The 18,262-nt window shown below is 35.4% G+C and overlaps 3 protein-coding genes and 1 pseudogene across 3 annotated transcripts; all 4 read right to left on the bottom strand.

Moving 5' to 3' along the window:
- Positions 1–3,938: 3,938 nt before the first annotated feature.
- On the bottom strand, positions 3,939–5,396 carry LOC106366891 (ATP synthase gamma chain 1, chloroplastic). Its single transcript, XM_013806568.3, has one exon. The coding sequence runs from the start codon at positions 5,239–5,241 to the stop codon at positions 4,114–4,116; it is 1,128 nt and encodes a 375-aa protein (XP_013662022.2). The 5' UTR covers positions 5,242–5,396; the 3' UTR covers positions 3,939–4,113.
- A 405-nt stretch (positions 5,397–5,801) lies between these two features.
- LOC125592567 lies at positions 5,802–8,476 on the bottom strand (annotated as a pseudogene).
- LOC125592830 (calcium-dependent protein kinase 22-like) lies at positions 8,400–11,126 on the bottom strand. The gene is made up of 8 exons (XM_048768292.1): positions 10,382–11,126; positions 10,068–10,214; positions 9,844–9,978; positions 9,392–9,501; positions 9,152–9,319; positions 8,939–9,066; positions 8,750–8,849; positions 8,400–8,666 (listed from the first exon to the last, which is right to left on the bottom strand). Exons 1-8 carry the CDS (start codon positions 10,956–10,958, stop codon positions 8,604–8,606), a joined length of 1,428 nt encoding a protein of 475 aa, XP_048624249.1. The 5' UTR covers positions 10,959–11,126; the 3' UTR covers positions 8,400–8,603.
- Positions 11,127–13,554: 2,428 nt separating this feature from the next.
- On the bottom strand, positions 13,555–13,911 carry LOC125592566. Its single transcript, XM_048767808.1, has one exon. It carries the CDS (start codon positions 13,909–13,911, stop codon positions 13,555–13,557), a length of 357 nt encoding a protein of 118 aa, XP_048623765.1.
- Between the last annotated feature and the right edge of the window lie 4,351 nt (positions 13,912–18,262).

Here is an 18,262-nt window from a genome sequence, read left to right as displayed (position 1 = left end):
ACATTAAAAACTAAAACTAAAAAATCTAGAAAACGCATGTTCATGTGGTAGTAACTTGTGGTGAGAATTGAGAAAAAGGTCATAACTCTGAACTCATGCTTCTTCCTCATGTGCTTTGTTATTAGATAAGAAGTGTGGTTTTATTAGTAAATATGCGATATATTAACTTTAATACTAACTGGATTGTTTCCATGTGTTGATTGTGCCATACAGCAATCACTTTTTTTTCTTACAACATTTCTAACCCCACTTCAAAAAAAAACTGCAAAATAGAGTAGAATTGCAGTCACGAAAAAATAAAAGAATAATGCATTTTTTGTTTGTTGATGACTGCATTTTCCACTCCATTTTATAGTGGGGTTGGAGATGCTTTTAGGCTATAAAAGATGACTAAAAAATGAGTAGAAATAATGAATTCATTATCACTTTTTACAATTTACATTATTTACAAAGAATATTTGTTCCCTATGATCTCTTAACATTCATTAAAATTTAAGGAATAATAGAGTACAATTATTCGTTATCTTAAGAGAAGAATATATTTTTTTCTTGTTTTATTCCTTTTCGTTCATTTCTTTATATTTTTTTTATGATTACCAGTTAGAACCTTAGGCTTAACATGGCATAAATAGCCATCCGACCTTTTTTGTATTAATTCCTTTTCTTTTTCTTTAACACTTGTAATCAAAATATTCTTACAAACTAAACTGAGCCAAACTGTCCAGTAATAAAAAAAAGTCAAATAAAAAGACACAATTAGGCATCTATAATTAATTTCAAACAAATGTGAGAGCCATACACACAAGAGAAGAACAATGTAGTTGCTTTTTCACCTCTTTCACAGTGAGTAATCGGCAGCTGGTGCCCACGACAAGCCACATGATACATTTCCTCCTCTTTATATTTTCTCTCATGTGGCTTATTCTCTCCTATGTAGTGTCGTCATCTTCTCATATTTTCTGTCTTCTCGCGTTGTTTCTTTGGATTAGGAGTCATTGACGGTATCGACGATACAACTTTTTGGTGTTCTTCGTTGAGCCTAGAGAAAAGAAGGTGTTTTGAGAAAAAGGAAGGTGTTTTGGTTCTCTTCACTGGTCCAGTCTCAAGTTGGTTACGGTTACGATTTCCGCTACACCATTTATGTCCATCAGTTGGTATCAGGGTTAGGTTAGGGTTTTGCGGTTTTCTTATATATAGTCGTCTAGGCTTAAGTTTGTATTCAGATTATGATTTGATTAATAAAAGAATTTTTCTTAAAGAGGTTTTTGTAAACCAGTGAGAAGAGTATTTTCAAATCCTAAAGAAATTTTGATTAAGAACTGTGAAGAGTATTAATTAACTCTAGTTTTTGGGTATTCTTAGAATCGACAGATCTAGTTCTATCTCTAAAATCATCTGATACATCAGTTGGTATCAGAGCTAGGTTCTTTTGATTTCTCAATCGAAGACGATTCTGGATGTCATGGTGAGTAATAGCATATATCCTATTATGGAGCCATTAATGAGATATTAATTGGATTGTTTTGGGTTTTCAAACATTAATAAGATAGGCAGCACTGAGAACACATTCACCCCATAATTCAACTGGTAAATGCGCTTGAAACCTTAGTGCCCTAGCCACGTTCAGAATATGCCAATGCTTCCTTTCTACTCTCCCATTCTGTTGAGGAATGCCTACACACGATGTTTGGTGGATTACGCATATACCCCAAAACAATCCAATTAGTATTGAAGACAATATATTGCATATTTCATAATATTCATCCCCTGAAGTTGGAGCATGAAAATCACAAATGTCTAACTTGGACAATAGAGCTTGGAAAGGATGACCATCAAGTGTCTTGGTAAAGATATCAGCCAATTGTACTGTTGTAGATGCATACTTCGTTCGAACGATCCCGGCTTGTATGTCATCTCTAATAAAGTGACAGTCTAACTCCACATATTTCATACGCTTATGAAACACTAGATTAGCTGCAATATGAATCACTGATTGGCTGTCACAGCACAAATCCATCGCTCCAAAATGCTCAAAATCTATCGTAAACATCAAACTCTTAATCCATTTTAGCTTTTTTAGAGCAACTACCATAGATCGATATTCAGCCTCAGCTGATGAATACAACATCACATTATGTTTTTTCGACCTCCATGAGACATGAGAGTTTCCCAATTGCACCAACCATCCATTCAAAGATCTCTTAGTAATTGGACATCCAGCCCAATCTGAATCACACCAAACTGTAAGATGGAAATTACACTGAGCTTTCAAGATAATTTTCATTTCAGGACACTCGTTCAAGTAACGAACAATCCTAAATGCAGCTGTCCAATGTTCTTCTCTTGGCTTCTACATGAACTGAGACAAGATATGAATTGAGTAGGCAATATCCGTCTTATTGCAGCTAAGTAAATCAGTCTCCCAACGAGTCATCTATACCTCTCTGGATCAGCGAGTAATGGCGAAGTCGACCTCCCAAACTGATGGTTTGGCTCCATGGGAAAATCTATCGGCTTCCCACCAAATAAACCAGTATCAGCAATAATATCCAGAGCATATTTTCTCTGTTGTGACAAGTATATATCCTCAGGGTTTCGTGCAACTTCCAATCCAAGAAAGTACTTCAGTTTATCCAAATCTTTCATATGAGAACAACTGATCAAATGTGTCTTAAACTCTTGAATAACCTCACTTGAGCTTCATGTCACCACAAGGTCATCAACATACACAAGAACGTGTAAGTGCATTTTATCACGAACCAATGAAAATAATGAGTAATCCGCCCTACTCTATTTGAATCCATAACCCAAAAGTGCCTTCGAAAGCTTTGCAAACCAACATTTCGAAGACTGTTTTAGTCCTGATATAGTGACTTTTGCAATCTGCATACCACTCCTTTCTCAGAGGAATCAAACCCTTGTGGTAACCTTATATACACTTTCTCCTGCAGGTCTCTATGAAGAAATGCATTATGCATATCCATCCAATGTATTTCCTAATTTTTCCGAGCTGCAATTTGAAGTAGCAACCTAACTGTAGTCATCTTTACCACTGTCGCAAATGTTTATGAATAATCGATCCCTTCTTTTTACGATTACCACATACAACCAACTTGGCTCTGATACCATAAAAGATCTAGAGAAAACTTATCTTATTTCTCTCGAAAGATTACAAACGTGCTTTACAACCATATATATAAAATCTCTAATTATGCACTATCTTAGAATAAGGAAACAATCCAATTAGTAAAGTCAATATATTGCATATTTCCTAATAGGTTTTGTTTTCTTAAAGAAATGTTAGAGAACCGTCATCAAGAAAACCTACGTCGTACTATATGTTTTCACGTTTCAATAAAGGTCAAGGTAAAAATGTTTCAATAAATCTCAGAGTGTCTCATGCTCTTTGTTTTTACCAAATGGTAGACTGAAACTTGAGTTATTTGTGTTGGTGCAGATATGAACGTTAAAGGATGTCCTCCAAAACATTCTATGAATTCGCGGGAATTATGCATTTATGAATTATGCTCATTTGAGTCCATCTCAAGACACATTGTGTACCCTTTGCCAAAAAAGTAAAAATACAATTAAAGTCAAGTAATTGTTCTAACCATTTAACTTATATAAATATTTACATCTTTTATATTCTCATATTTGATATTTCTAATCTATCTAATGAGATAGATTGTTTGTTGAACTCATCTCTTTTCTTATCAAAGTTTCGTTCTCTAGTTGAGATTACTTTGATTCCAGATTTAATAAAAAAATCTGTAATCTACGTATCAAAAATTACAGCATGTAATGTTAGTTTTGCTATACTCACCACTTGATCTCGAAGACATTTTGTAATAACAAAAAAACAAAAATAGTATGATTTTCAACTAAATGATGACAAAAACAAAACATATATCTTCAAAGGATCCTACCAAAGCTCTTCATCCACGAAAACATCAACGAAGACTTTATCAAATGAAGTGACCAAAATAAATACAACCGCATTATGTTTGTAATGGCATATGATTATATAAAAATCATAAGAGTTCTAGACGATTATACATTATACGACCGAAAATGATATATATAAATTTATAAAAGAGTTCTGCTCATAACGAATCAAACCTGTGCATTAGCTCCAGCAACAATCTCAAGAATCTCACCAGTAATTTTAGCCTGACGTTTTCTATTATAAACCATCGAAAGCGATTTCTTAAGATCCGACGCATTATCCGAAGCACTACTCATCGCACTCATCCTAGCCGCGAGCTCACTCGCCAACGACTCCTGCAACGCCCTAAGAATCTGACTGTTCAGATACAAAGGCAACAGAGCGTCAAGAATCTGAACAGGGTCTTGCTCGAACTGCAAGATCGGCGAGAAATCAGCGGTCGGTGTCCGAAAAGTCTCTCTCTCGACCGTCAGCTTCCCTTCTTTGGTCGTTAACCTGAAGAGCTCGTCTTCAGCAGCGTCCACGCAGTTCCCGTTAATGTCGCAGATCTCGCCTTTGGGAGATAAAGGCAGTAGCGTGTGGATCACGGGTTCCGATTTGACCAAAGACACGAACTTCGTGTACAAGAGCTCGACCTTGTCGACCTCCTCGCTTATAAACAGAGAGAAGACATCATCAGCAACGGCTTGAGCCTCTTTCGCCGTCGGTAAGGTTCCGGCCTCGAGGTACTTGTCGACGGGGATGTACGGACGGCGGAGGAAGTACGAGTTTCCCTTCTTTCCCACGCTAATGACGGTGTAGTCAAGACCTAACCCTTGAAGCTCCTTGATCCTCGCCTCTGATTTCTTGATGATGAAGTTATTGAACCCACCGCATAGTCCACGGTCTCCGGTTACGACGACGAGGGCCACTTTCTTAACCGGTCTGATCTTGGTTAAGGGCACATCGATGTCATCGGTTTGAAGCTGTTCGTTGATGTTGTAGAGAACTTCGACTAGGGTTTCGGAGAAGGGTCGTCCGTTGACGACAGCTTCTTGAGCTCTCCTGACTTTTGCTGCGGCGACGAGCTTCATGGCTTCGGTGATCTTCTGAGTGTTTTTGACTGAGTCGATTCGGTCTCTGAGCTCACGGAGGGAGGATTGGATTGGAGCAACGGAGGAGGATCTTGAAGGGGAGGTGTTGTGGTTTGGGAGAGGAAGTGGGTTGAGAACGGAACGGAAGGACAAGGAGGAGGAGTCGGAAAGAGATGGGTTTGATGAAACACCCCACATTGTTGTTAGATTAGTGCAAGCCATTGTTCTTGATCTTGTTCAGACAGAATACAAGTTTTTTTGTTTGTTCAGACAGTGTTTTGGTTTAACCTTATCTATGTTCTTTGATTGTAAGAAGGAAGAGAAACGAAAGAAGAGGAATTGAGTGGAGGGAAGAGAAGGTAACGGATGAGGTTTGGAGATAAGGTTTATTCTCCTTTCTGTTTCTCGAAGTCTTGAATGTGGGACCCTTTTGTTGACGTGGCGTTGTATAAATGGAGGAACCGAGATCTTCAAAAAAAAAAAAAGGTGGCATATCTACCAACCAGTGCTTGTGAGTCCTCCCTAGCAGAGGAAATATCTGATAACAAGTGATAGAAATTAAATTAGTGTGTTTCGGTTTGATTTGGTTTAGTAAGATAACCCAGTTATCTGTACCGTACACATTTTGGATCTGTATGAATATTTTGTATAAGTTTCTTTCACACTTCTGACCAAAATACGTAACTCTTTTTGTCGTAAGCTTCTCAATAAAAGTACAAGTGAAAAAAAAAAGTACAAGTAGATTGCTTGCAAGGAGCTAAGTTTCAAATACTCTCACCTCGGTTTACTCAGGTTTTTTTTTTTTTTTTTTTTTTATAACACGGTTTACTCAGGTTTATCTCTTCTTCCAACCGTTATATTGGGTGAAAAGCCCTTATCATGTGTTGGTTATAATTGTAAGGATACAAAAAAAAAAATAATAAATAAAGCAAGAGACTGTAATGATAACTCACGGCTTCTATTAGTTGCTTCACTTCTGTTTCAGAGACTTTAGAGCCAAGTGTAGTTAGACATCTTTTGAGTTCTTCAGGAGTGACTGTCCCACTTTTATCTGTATTGATGTTATTGAACGTTGTTTTAAGACCTTTGATTTCCTCTTCTGATAGATTCTTTGCCATAACCTGCAAAGGTAGGAAATACGACCCACTCTAGAAATTAGTATGCTTTTTAAGATTATACTTTCAAGAGTTAGGTCTAAAGACTTTTACCGTTAGAGCTACCTTCTTGAGCTTATTCATATTACCTAATTGTTTCAAACGGGTTGAAACAATGCTATCAATAGGCATACTGGAGGCTTCTGTTGGGATAAGCTTAGAATAGCTTGGAGATAAAAGCTATATATATAAATAGGAAAGTCTTTGATGATTAAGAGTTATATTGTTCTCCTATGTTGAGTGTGTTTAGGACTTTAAATATATATATATATATGGAGATGTTGAATTGTGACATAACATATGAATTTGGTGATTTGTGATTTGTGAGTTTTGATTGATCGAATAAGAGGACTTTTTATTAATTGTGATTTTACACTTAGGTACCATTATCCTATATAAACAACCAAGAGAATAGTAAAGCTAGTCCTCAGTATTTGGGTTTACGGTTCGGATTGGGTCGGGTTATTCGGATTTTGGGTTATTGAGTTGGGATGCTTTGGATCCATTTAGGAACCAATAATTTTTTTTGATCAGATAAGTTTTGGTCTAGTCGGGTTCGAATTGGTATTCTATTTTTTATGAAATCCAAAGTAGAAACGAATTACGTACAGTACCGATTTGAGCGGCTTTAAACCCAAAACCGTTTAGAACCAAAAACCTTAGTAGAACAGAAAAAACCAAAAGTATATTCTTCTTTTATAATTTCCATTTACAGATTATATGTTAGATATATATTTATTTAAAAACTAAATATAACTAATATGTTTAGGTAAATGAATTGTATTTCAAATATTTGGTTCTCGGTTTGGTTTCAACTTTTTAGCATAAGGAAATAGGAACCATCCAGTTTTTTGTAAGTTTTGGTTAGAATTTTTATTGAGTTTGGTCCCAATTGGATTTTCGGGTTTTGGATAAAATGCCCATGCTAAGTAAGACAATTCATAAGGAACAAGAGAAAGAAAGAGAAGAAAAGAGGCTTACCAAGAAACTTAGCAGCAGTGATTCGTTTCTTGGGGTTCCTGATAAGCATCTTCTTGACAAGATCTGTGGCTGCTGAAGATATACAAGGCCATGGATGGCTCTCAAAATCAATTGGAGCATTCTGTATCTCATAGAGCATCTGTTCCTCAGGTTCTACATTTTCAAACCCCATGAAGAAGAAACAAATCAAGAAAGCATTAAGTTTCTTTTTACTAGTCACAGAGGGAGGTTGGCCGCAGAGTAGTATATGTACAAAACAACCCCTGCACTCCAAATGTCAGCTTCTTTCCCCTAATGTCCTTTGTAATACTTCAGTCTTCAGGAACAACATAACAACCAGTCCCAATACGATCATTATATACTTCTCCTGCATCAGTGATATGAATATAACAATCTATTAAGTAATATGGCTTACTTGACCATATCAAAGAGATCACCTTCTTTGATAAAGACAGCACATCTAAAGTCGATTGCTTTAAGCATAGCATTCTCATCGTTACTCGAAAACAAGAAGTTCTCAGGCTTGATGTCACGATGCATCACACCCATGAAATGACAAGCCTGCACAACATTCACAATCTGCCTGATGATTCCAGCAGCATCTTTCTCAGGATGCCTCTGAGAACTGGCCATCTTGTCGAATAAGCAGCCTTTACCGCCACAAAGCTCCATCACCAAGTGTACAGAGTCTTGGTCTTCGTAACGTTTTTGAACTCAACAATGTTTGGCTGTCCAGACAAATGCTTCATGATCTGAATCTCTCGCTTCACATAGATTTCATCTTCTTTACTCTTTAGCTTCGTCTTGAGTATGGACTTGCAAGCATAAGCCGTACCAGTAGACTTCTCCTCGCATTTTCGAGTGATGCTGAACTGTCCTTCACCGAGTTTCTCTTGGAGGGTATAAAGCTTCTTGATGTCCTCGAATGGTTTGTCAAGTATGATCTTCTTGGTTGGTAAGTGTGGGTTTTTAAGTTGACTGACATGGTCTTTAAATATATATTTTAAGTTGGTAAAATGGTCTTTAAATATTAGTATTCTGTTTTTCTCTTCATCTCAACTGTCTTTTTAACAGTCTTTAAATAATCATATTTATACAGTATTTTTATATATAATGCATGTATTTGGTCTCACAGAATGCATGTATCTCTCTTAAGGAGCTACCAGTTTCGGTTTGTTCTGTGATTGGTTTTGTGATATTTGGTCTCCTTCTACTTTTGGTGTTTCTTTACTTGCCTCAAGTCAATATTGTAAACATAGCTACCAATCTCAGGTTGTTTTAAGAATAAATTGGTAATAGTGTATTTGGTTACAAAAAGACATGTAACACAAGTTTCATGATCAAACTACCTCTCACCTCGGTTTCCCCGGTTTAACTCTTCTTCTCCGGTTTAACAAAACCGCTTTCAAGTGAAACAAGTGCTTATGATCAGTGATGAATAAGTTGCCCTTATGACTGCAAGTTACCACTTCTCATCATAGCACAAAACTCCTCATAGTTTATTCTTCCGTCCTGTGAAGAATTCATTCCAAGATTCAGAACCAGGTTAGATGTAAAACCGGGATTAAGGGAAATATGTAGAGTGTGATCCTTACATTATCTTTATCAACTTCTGATATAATTTCTTTGACACAAGCTTCATCTCCCATGCCATGCTCCTTCATGGCTATATCCAACTCATCCTTGGTTATGTACCTATAATACAAACACACCAAAATACATTGACGTTTTGAACATTCTATTTCTCTCCATTTTTGCAACTCTTCATTGAACTTAGTACTTACCCACTGTTGTCTTTATCAAAGTGTAGGAATGCTTTGTGCAAATGTTCATCACGTTCCAATCTGTGTCTATGCATCGTCGCTGTGATGAACTCCGTGTAATCTATTGTTCCATTACCATCCACATCAGCCTGACAATATATATATATACATCATTATGTGTTTCAGATTCTTTCCGTATGAGATTAACAAAAGAGATGGTTTATGAGTACTTACGGCTTCCATGAGTTGTTTAACTTCAGCTTCAGGGAGTTTAGAACCAAGTCTGTTCAGCCCAGTTTTGAGTTCTTCATAGGTGATTGACCCGCTTTTGTCGGTATCCATACTCTCAAACATGGTTTTAAGACTTCTGATTTCCTCTTCTGATAGACCCTCTGCTATAACCTGCAAAACCAAACAACACACAAATCACATTCTGAATTTTTCAGGCAGTATGAGAGAGCGAGTTTCTTTTACCTTGAGAGCTAGCTTCTTAAGCTTGTTCATAGCTCGGAATTGCTTCAAACGAGACAAAACAACGCCATCAATAGGCTTATCAGGAGCTTCACTCAAGATCCAAGGATGTTCTATAAAAACCACAAGTATTGCTAGTTATAGACAACCATAAACTCACAATTACATTCAAGACAGAGCAACCTAAGGACTTCAAGCTTCACATAAGGTATTTATAAGGCCTAAGCAAGGGTTTATAAGCTCAATCTAGATTCTTGTAAGAAGCAGGGCCAGTCCTTGAAGCTTATATAGATACATGCCCCCAAATTTGTAAAAATTTATTATTAATCGAAATCTATACTAAATCGCTTAAACCCCAAAAATTTCAGAGCCAGCCCTGATAAGAAATTCACAACACCCACCAAACACAAACAATCATGCCTTCAAAGATCAAAATCTCAAACAAAGAGGCTTACCAAGAATATTTTCAGCAGAGATTCGTTCCTTTTGGTTTTTGTTGAGCATCCTCTTGATAAGGTCTTTTGCACCCACAGATATACAAGGCCAAGGTTGGCTATCAAAACCAATTATTCCTTTCTTAATCTCATCATCTACAAAACAAACAATCACAGATTAAAAACCACCACCAAGAAAAGGAAGAACAAATCAAAGTCATTATTTATAGCTTAAGCTCCTTTACCATTTCCAAATGGAGGGCTGCCACTGAGTAAGATATACAATATAACACCTGCACTCCAAATGTCGATCTCTTTCCCATAGCTTTCCTCTCTCAACACTTCAGGAGCAGTGTAGTAAAGACTGCCTACTTTCTCCTTCAATTCTACTCCTGGACTTGTTGAAAATACCATTCTAAGTATCAAACTATCTAAAAATAGCTCTATGCATTGTAAAGGTAGCAAACTTTTGTGAATGACTGATTATTTGAAGCAAAATATAAGCAAACAGTCATGACAATCAAAGTCCTTATGATGATGATGATTCAGTAGATCTAACCTTCTTTGATGTAAACAGAACAACCAAAGTCGATGGCCTTGAGCTTAGAACTCTCTTCATCATCACTAGAGAACAAGAAGTTCTCTGGCTTAACATCCCTGTGAATCACATTCATCGAATGACAAATCTGGACAGCGTTCACAATCGACTTAAAAATTCCAGCAGCATCTTTCTCAGTGTAATATCTATGAGACTTGACCAAAGCATCGATCCTGTCGAATAACTCACCACCACGACAAAGCTCCATCACGATGTGTACAAAGTTCTCGTCCTCGTAAGAAGCATGAAACTGCACGATGTTGGATACTCCTGAAAGGTTTTCCATTATCTCAATCTCTGTCTTCACGGCTTCTTGGCTGGTGAGGTTCCTCTTGGGGATGGATTTGCAGGCGAAACTACGGCCTGTGGAGATCTCTTGGCACATGTAGGTTGTGGCAAACCCACCTTTGCCTAGTTCTTCACGGAGTTTGAACAGCTTTTTGAACTTTACTAATGGCTTCCCCAGTATGGTCCCTGCAGGCTCTCGTTCAGTGACGAGATCAGATGCTGGTAGACTTTTACTGCCGCAACAACCCATTGGTTCAATGGGGATCTTCAGAGATTATGTTTCTTTGGTTTTAAGAAGAAGAAAATGATGCAGGAAAGATTTAAGAAGACTTTTGTTTGACGATGGCCAGACAAGTCTTTGGTCTTTGTTTTTTCTTTTCTATTATTTCTTTTGTCATTTTCATTTTCAGTTACAGAAGGAAGGAAAGAATAACTTTTTGCCTTTTATAACTTTTTGCCAGACAAGGCTTTCGGGTCATTTTCATTTGTTATTTGCACATGATAGCCTTTTTTTTTGCAAGGCAAACAGAGAAGAATGTCAAACTATTCTCAGGATTTTAAAAGAGTACGAGGCTGTTTCCGGGCAACAAATAAATTTTCAGAAATCTTCAATTCAATTTGGTCATAAGATTGAAGAGTCTAGTCGACAAGAGTTGAGGAATATTTTGGGTATTCAGAATTTAAGAGGAATGGGATCTTATCTAGGGTTACCCGAAAGCCTTGGGGGATCTAAAGTCCAAGTGTTCGGATTTGTTCAAGAACGTTTGAATAAGAGGGTAAATGGATGGACTTTTAGATATTTTACTAAAGGTGGGAAGGAGGTGATTATTAAGTCGGTGGTTACGGCTCTGCCAAATCATGTCATGTCTGTTTATCGATTACCAAAAGCTACTGTTAAAAAATTAACGAGCGCAGTAGCTCAATTTTGGTGGAGTCCAGGAGGGAGCACAAAAGGCATGCATTGGAAATCATGGGATAAGTTATGCCTCCCCAAAGACAATGGTGGATTAGGTTTTAAGGATCTTATGGATTTTAACACGGCGATGCTTGGAAAGCAACTGTGGAGGCTGATTGAGAAACCAAACACTCTTTTCTCTAGAGTCTTTAAAGGACGGTACTATAGGAATGCTTCACCCCTTGAACCGACCCGATCTTACTCCCCGTCATATGGCTGGAGAAGTATGATCTCTGCTAGATCTCTGGTTTGTAAAGGACTAATTAAAAGGGTGGGAACAGGTTCATCTATTTCCGTATGGAATGATCCTTGGATCTCAGCCACTCGCCCGAGACCAGCAAACAAAAATCTTCACAACAGTTACCCGGATCTCACAGTGGATTCCCTCATTAATTTGGAATCCCGAACTTGGAATCTTGAGGCAATCAGGGCTTTGGTGGATCCTCATGATGCACAAATTATTGAAAGTATTCCATTAAGAAGACATCAGATGGATGATAGGAATGGATGGCATTTCACTAATAATGGGAAATATTTGGTCAAATTAGGGTATCAGGTGGAACGGGTATATCCTGATAAGGAAAAACCACCAGAATTTTATGGACCCACAGTGGATCCGTTAAAAACTTTCTGCTTGGAAGTGCGGTGCCCACCGAAGTTGAAGCACTTTTTATGGCAACTCGTTTCAGGTTGTATAGCGGTAATGAAGAATCTGCGGGGGAGAGGAATACAAGGGGAAATTTGTTGTGCTCGATGCGGAGACCCGGAGGAATCAATTAATCATGTGTTTTTTGAATGTCCTCCAGCACGTCAAGTGTGGGCACTATCTAAAATAACATCGAGTCCGGATTTTTTTCCAACTTGTTCGTTTTTTGGTAACATGGATCATCTCTTTTGGCGAGTTACTCCAAAGATGGATGACCACCAATTTGCATGGATATTATGGTATATATGGAAAGGTCGGAACAATAAAGTGTTTAGTAGTCTGGATATTGATCCAAGGGAAACACTTAGATTAGCAGAACTGGAATCGACACTTTGGGCTGAAGCACAGGTTAACACTGATCAACGAAGGGAGAGACAAGTACAGGCCCGACCTACATTAGAAACTACAGGACGATGGTGTTTTATAGATGGTTCGTGGAAAGAGAATGAACTATTTTCGGGACAAGGATGGTATAGTATCTTACCAGGTTTTGATGGTTTATTAGGAGCAAGGAATGTAAGGGCGTGTCTGTCTCCTCTTCATTCGGAGGTGGAGGTATTGATTTGGGCAATGGAATGTATGAAGAATCTAAGACAGTTTCAGGTTACGTTTGCAACGGATTGTTCTCAATTGGTGAAGATGGTTTCGGAACCAGAAGAATGGCCAACATTTGAAACCTATCTGGAAGATATCAAGCTTTTACGAAGAAGCTTCTTCAACTCAGACATCATCCATGTTCCCCGAACGGAGAACCAAAGGGCGGATAGCTTGGCACGTAGTGCTAGGAAACAACCGTCTTTCGTCGTTCATATGGATGCGGAGTTGCCGATTTGGTTTACAGAGTCAATATGAGTCTGTGAATGTCTTGCTGTCAAAAAGAAAAAAAAAAAAAAATCTTCCAAAAGACTAAAAACAATTAATAGTGTAAATCTAACCATTGGAATACCCCCCCCCCCCCCCCCCCCCCCCCCCAATTATAAATCGTACTACTGGTTGCAAAACAATTGTTGTGAAAATAAAAAGTAATTAAATCATTCCGTTAATATTTTTAGTAACCGGTTATCTTTTTCAAACCGAAATTAATAAAGCTATTTGCCTTTTCTCAGGACACATATATAGCTTTTAATTGACGTGTAGGAAGCACAGGAGAATGCAATACAACTAAAAAAAAACAAATCCAAATCATCAATCTTGAAGAGAGAATAAAGGAGAAAGATCAGAGATTGTTGGAGAAGAAGGAGAAGATGACCAAAATCGTTTAAACAGTTTGAGGAAACGAGAGATAAGAGTGGTGCAAACACAAGTATTGTTCTTCCTCAGCTTTCTTAGTTTCTTACCAACTCTCATTCTTAACCCAGCTACTCTGATCATAATCAACGGTCCAGATGATCTCTTCCTCCGTTGCTGCTGTCTTGTCTTCTGGTCTGCCCGTTCCAGAACCTTCTGGATTAGAAATTGAGCTCTTGTGTGACTCAAATCTTGGGCATCTTCTTTCTCCATCTTTGTGTACTCGTATGGATTATTCTTCATCATTAATGCCATTGATTGGTCCTTTTTGAGTTTGTATCCTTTGAAGTTATTTAGAAAGATTTTACAAACTAATAACATGAAGTACACATACATATATAGTGAAAGAGGGCGAGAGCGAGAAATAATCCATGTGAGGAGTAATAATCATGTGTATGATTATATGAGTAATATTGTGCATATACATGTGGATTAAATTATTTATTTTTTTCTCAACCTTGTCTGCCTGCCTCTTTCACACACATTTTCGTACTCTATATCATTCATTCATTACAATAGTTTAAACATACTTATTAGATATTACGTGATTCATAAGGGTTACAGCAAACATATCTAAATTTCTGTAGTGGAGGTTTCAGCTTGTAACATATATATATATATATATATATATATATCTTTTTGGGTCTAATGTTAAAAGCTTGCAACATACAGTATATGACATCGGTGAACAATTCAACACGCATAAACGAGGGAATATACTATCTGCAATATTGATTTGCATAAGTATAGATTTAACTCAAATTCCCATATTTTTTTAAAGAAAAGTTGGTCTATATATGAAAATCTATTAATCAGTTAATTATACATATATATATATATATATCACTATCGAACTTTTTCTTTCAATTCATTAATTGTTTAATCCTCTTACTTTGGTTTTTAAATATATATGAAACAATTCATGTCAATTATTTTATGGATCAACTATTGTGGTTTAGTCCCAGTTGTTTTAATATGGTTTATCAAGATTGAAAAAGCTTCAAAGATGGCCGTCAGATGAAATTTAAAAATTTAGCTTGACCTCATGTTTCATAAAAGATATCATTATTGGCCAGTTGATATATTAGTTAATTAGTCAATAATGACCATTTGATATATTAGTTAATTACATGCTAGGTTTGGTCAACAAAATATGTTAGGTTTGCTCTGCTTTTTGCCTCTTGGTGGCAATGAGAATACTTGCATGCATGAAATTCATTCTCTCTATTTTCTAAGGTATCCGATAATTGAAGCAACATGGTAAGGATTACTTTTCATCAACAAAAACAACATGATAAGGAATGTTCCGGTAATAAACTCATAATATTAAATATACATGTATTAATTGCTTACTCGTAAAAAAATTGCTTACTCGTATCAAATGCTTTGTCCGTTCATTTATATAACTTACAAACTAACATAACACTACATATAGTAATAATCCGCCATGTGCGCATAATGAGATAGTTGGGTAGATTAAATTTTTTAAATTACACTTGACCTATTTTCGGTTTGGTTCAGTTCGGATAGTTTTGGGTTCGATTCGGATAGTAATGTAGCTAGGAACCGGAAAATATCAGAAAAAAGTTCGGTTCTCATTTGGATCCGGTTCGGGTTCGGATAATTCGGGTAGTTCGGATAATTTGGATAAAATATCGGTTATTTAGTGTAAAATATCAAATAATTAGAATGATTTAGATAAAAAAAATTCGGATATTTCGGATTACTTTGGATATTTCGGATAAAACTATCCGGATAGTTTCAGATACTTTCGGGTAGTTCAGATACCTTATAATAATTTAGTTATCCTCAACTATTTTCAGATACTTTTAATAGAATTTTAAATTAAAATATATATTTAGTTATATGTATATATAATTAATATTTTTATACATTCGGGTATCCGTTCAGTTCTCGGTCGATTCCGATTCGGTTCGGTTATTTCGGATATAAAAATATAGGAACCGTTCGGGTATTGGTCCGGTTCCGGTTTCAGGTATTTTGGTTCGGTTGCAGTTCGGTTCTTCGGTTCCGGTTATTTTGCTTAGGCCTAAGTAGAAGTGTGTTTTAATTACTTTGAACGTTGTTTTAGAAATATGTGAAGTAGATTAAAAAATTCGTTCATACGTAGATATAAAGAAGTCATGTGTAAAAGTAATTCGTTTCTTTCATATTTGTACCGAAATTTGGAAAAAAAAAAATTAAATTATCATGACAAATTTATTATCCCTATATTAACGTGGAGTATTACATCATGTTTTCGTAACCACGTTTATTCACTACAATGATTCTTAGAATCTTTAAAAAAATAAGTTGGTTTATATAAATATATGTTATCTTTTTTATTAAATTAACTATCAAATTGATTAGTAGTGTACAAAAGAATATCATTGATTCTTTCCTTAAATAAAAACTACAGAATTACCTAATATGATTAACATATATATGACAATTAATGATTATGAATAATACATATTTGATAAAATTATTTGTATCCTCTCTCTTTTTTATTTAATTTTATATTATAAAAAGAACTAAAGAATCACAGTAAGCATATAATAAAAATATAGATATTTTTGAATATATTATATTTTTGAATTTTTTAAAACAACTAAAAATTACTAAAAATGGTAAAACTCTCACATTGAAAATTTTGTAATCAATAGTTTAACTTTTTTTTTGTTCAATCAAGATACAAATGATCATAAATCGTCTGAATATGAAGTCTCATTAATAGATATTCATATTATATATATATATATTAATATCATTTAAATTAAATTATATACTATATAAAAAATATATAAATATGTTAATTTCAAAATTGCATTGAAAAATTATTAACATCTTAATATTTTAATTTTGAAATTTGCATTGATAAATCTCACATTAACTTTTTGTGATTAACGGTTTAAATTTTTGTTACAGAAAATATACAAATGTTAATAGAATCATATGAGTAAAAAATGTCAATAATAAATATTTATATTAAAATATATCTATGTCAAAAGCATTTTAATTATGTACCATATAAAGTGAACAAAATTGTTATTTTTATTTATTTAACTCTTAAACAACGATGATACATTTAAGAGATCGATATTTGTATTCGTCATTTTACGGTTGATAAAAATTATAATGTTACAAAATTTTAAAACTATTTAATGAACAAACGTTAATATCAAAAACTCACTTTGTCCATGTGCGCATGTTATCTTCTAGTTTTATCAATAATCATCAGACACAAAAAATAATTGAGAAACTCAATAGTATGTCGTAGCTGGCGCATTTTTTATCATTCAGCATGCAGGGCCTGCTTAGATAGGGGGGCGAGCGGTGCGACCGCCCCGGACCCAATCCGTTGTCCCTCTATTTCTTAATAGATAAGGGTCCGATTTAAAAAAAAAATACATGTATTTTTATATTAAAAATAAAAAAAGGGGTCCAATTTTTTTTATATGAAAGTACTTTTTTTATTTCCATAGATTTATTTTTAAAAATACTTCTGGTATTTTGAAAAAAAAACATATATCTATCAGATTTTTTCAAAAAAAACAAAAATTTGAAAATTAAATTTTTTTTTTGTCCTAGGGCCTATGACACCATTGAGCCGGCCCTGTCAGCATGCCGGCAAAAACGTCAACATAATTAGATAAACAAAAAGACAAATTTCCACCGGCATTAGGCTCTCCTTTGTTACTAATAATATAAACATAATAATAATAATGAAAATGAAAATTAAAGAAGGGGTGTGACAATTATGGGACAAGGTAAGTTCTGATGTGTGATTTATCAACTAAAACTCAACTCACCGGCTAAACAACTCTGGCTTTTGCCAGCTCTTTTCTAAGCAATCATGAGTCCATAATAAACTTTAAGAAACATGTTGAATATGATTGTCCTTTTTGATGGATTAAAGAGATAGAACGAAATAACGAAATAAATAGAACGAAAATATAGAACGAAAATAAGTAGAAAAAATAAGAATACATGAGAAAAAGAGTAATTATGAAAACTTATAAAAGCGTTATGAACAGATAAAGAATACAATCTTAAAACAGGCCTAAGTATCAAAAAGGCCCAAAATATATAAATTTACACGTGAAAACATTGGAGTATAATTTTTTTTTTTGATCAACACATTGGAGTATAATATAAGTCCATAAAATGGGTCATACGGGCCCATAAATCATGTGTTGGTGGTTGTATGTCATAAACTCAGAACAGTGCGTGTCTACGGGTGCTGTCCGGGAATGGATAATATGGGAGTTGGCACGTGAGTGAGCCTGGTTGGTAGTCGCAACATGACTGAGCCTGCGTGGTAGGTGGCTATCGTTATGTTTTGTGGTCACAAAACATTTACATTATTGAAACTCAAGAAAAGACATATCATTACTATTTATTGTTTTCTTTTCTTTTGAGAAATATACAGAAAAAACAAATCAGGTTGACCAAGTTTCGTAATAACCATTAATTACCAAAACGACATCCTTTCATGATTTTGTGAGTTTTGTACAAAAGCAGACGATCTTATATACTTCAGTTGAGGGTTATATTAGATAGAGGGCTATTGTGCATTTTTTAATGTTTACTCTATATGATAGTA

This window comes from Brassica napus, chromosome C9 (assembly GCF_020379485.1).
Source record: "Brassica napus cultivar Da-Ae chromosome C9, Da-Ae, whole genome shotgun sequence".
NCBI classification, from domain to species: Eukaryota; Viridiplantae; Streptophyta; class Magnoliopsida; order Brassicales; family Brassicaceae; genus Brassica; species Brassica napus.
This window is presented reverse-complemented; position numbering and strand designations above follow the sequence as displayed.

Excerpts from the sequence above, each read along its gene's own strand:
- LOC125592566 (XM_048767808.1), bottom strand. The coding sequence starts at position 13,911 with ATGGCATTAATGATGAAGAATAATCCATACGAGTACACAAAGATGGAG.
- LOC125592830 (XM_048768292.1), bottom strand. The coding sequence starts at position 10,958 with ATGGGTTGTTGCGGCAGTAAAAGTCTACCAGCATCTGATCTCGTCACT. Across the intron at positions 10,215-10,381 it reads TTCTGTTTACATCAAAGAAG|GAGTAGAATTGAAGGAGAAA; the intron begins GTTAGATCTACT and ends CAACAAGTCCAG. Across the intron at positions 9,502-9,843 it reads CTCTGCTGAAAATATTCTTG|AACATCCTTGGATCTTGAGT; the intron begins GTAAGCCTCTTT and ends TGGTTTTTATAG.
- LOC106366891 (XM_013806568.3), bottom strand. The coding sequence starts at position 5,241 with ATGGCTTGCACTAATCTAACAACAATGTGGGGTGTTTCATCAAACCCA.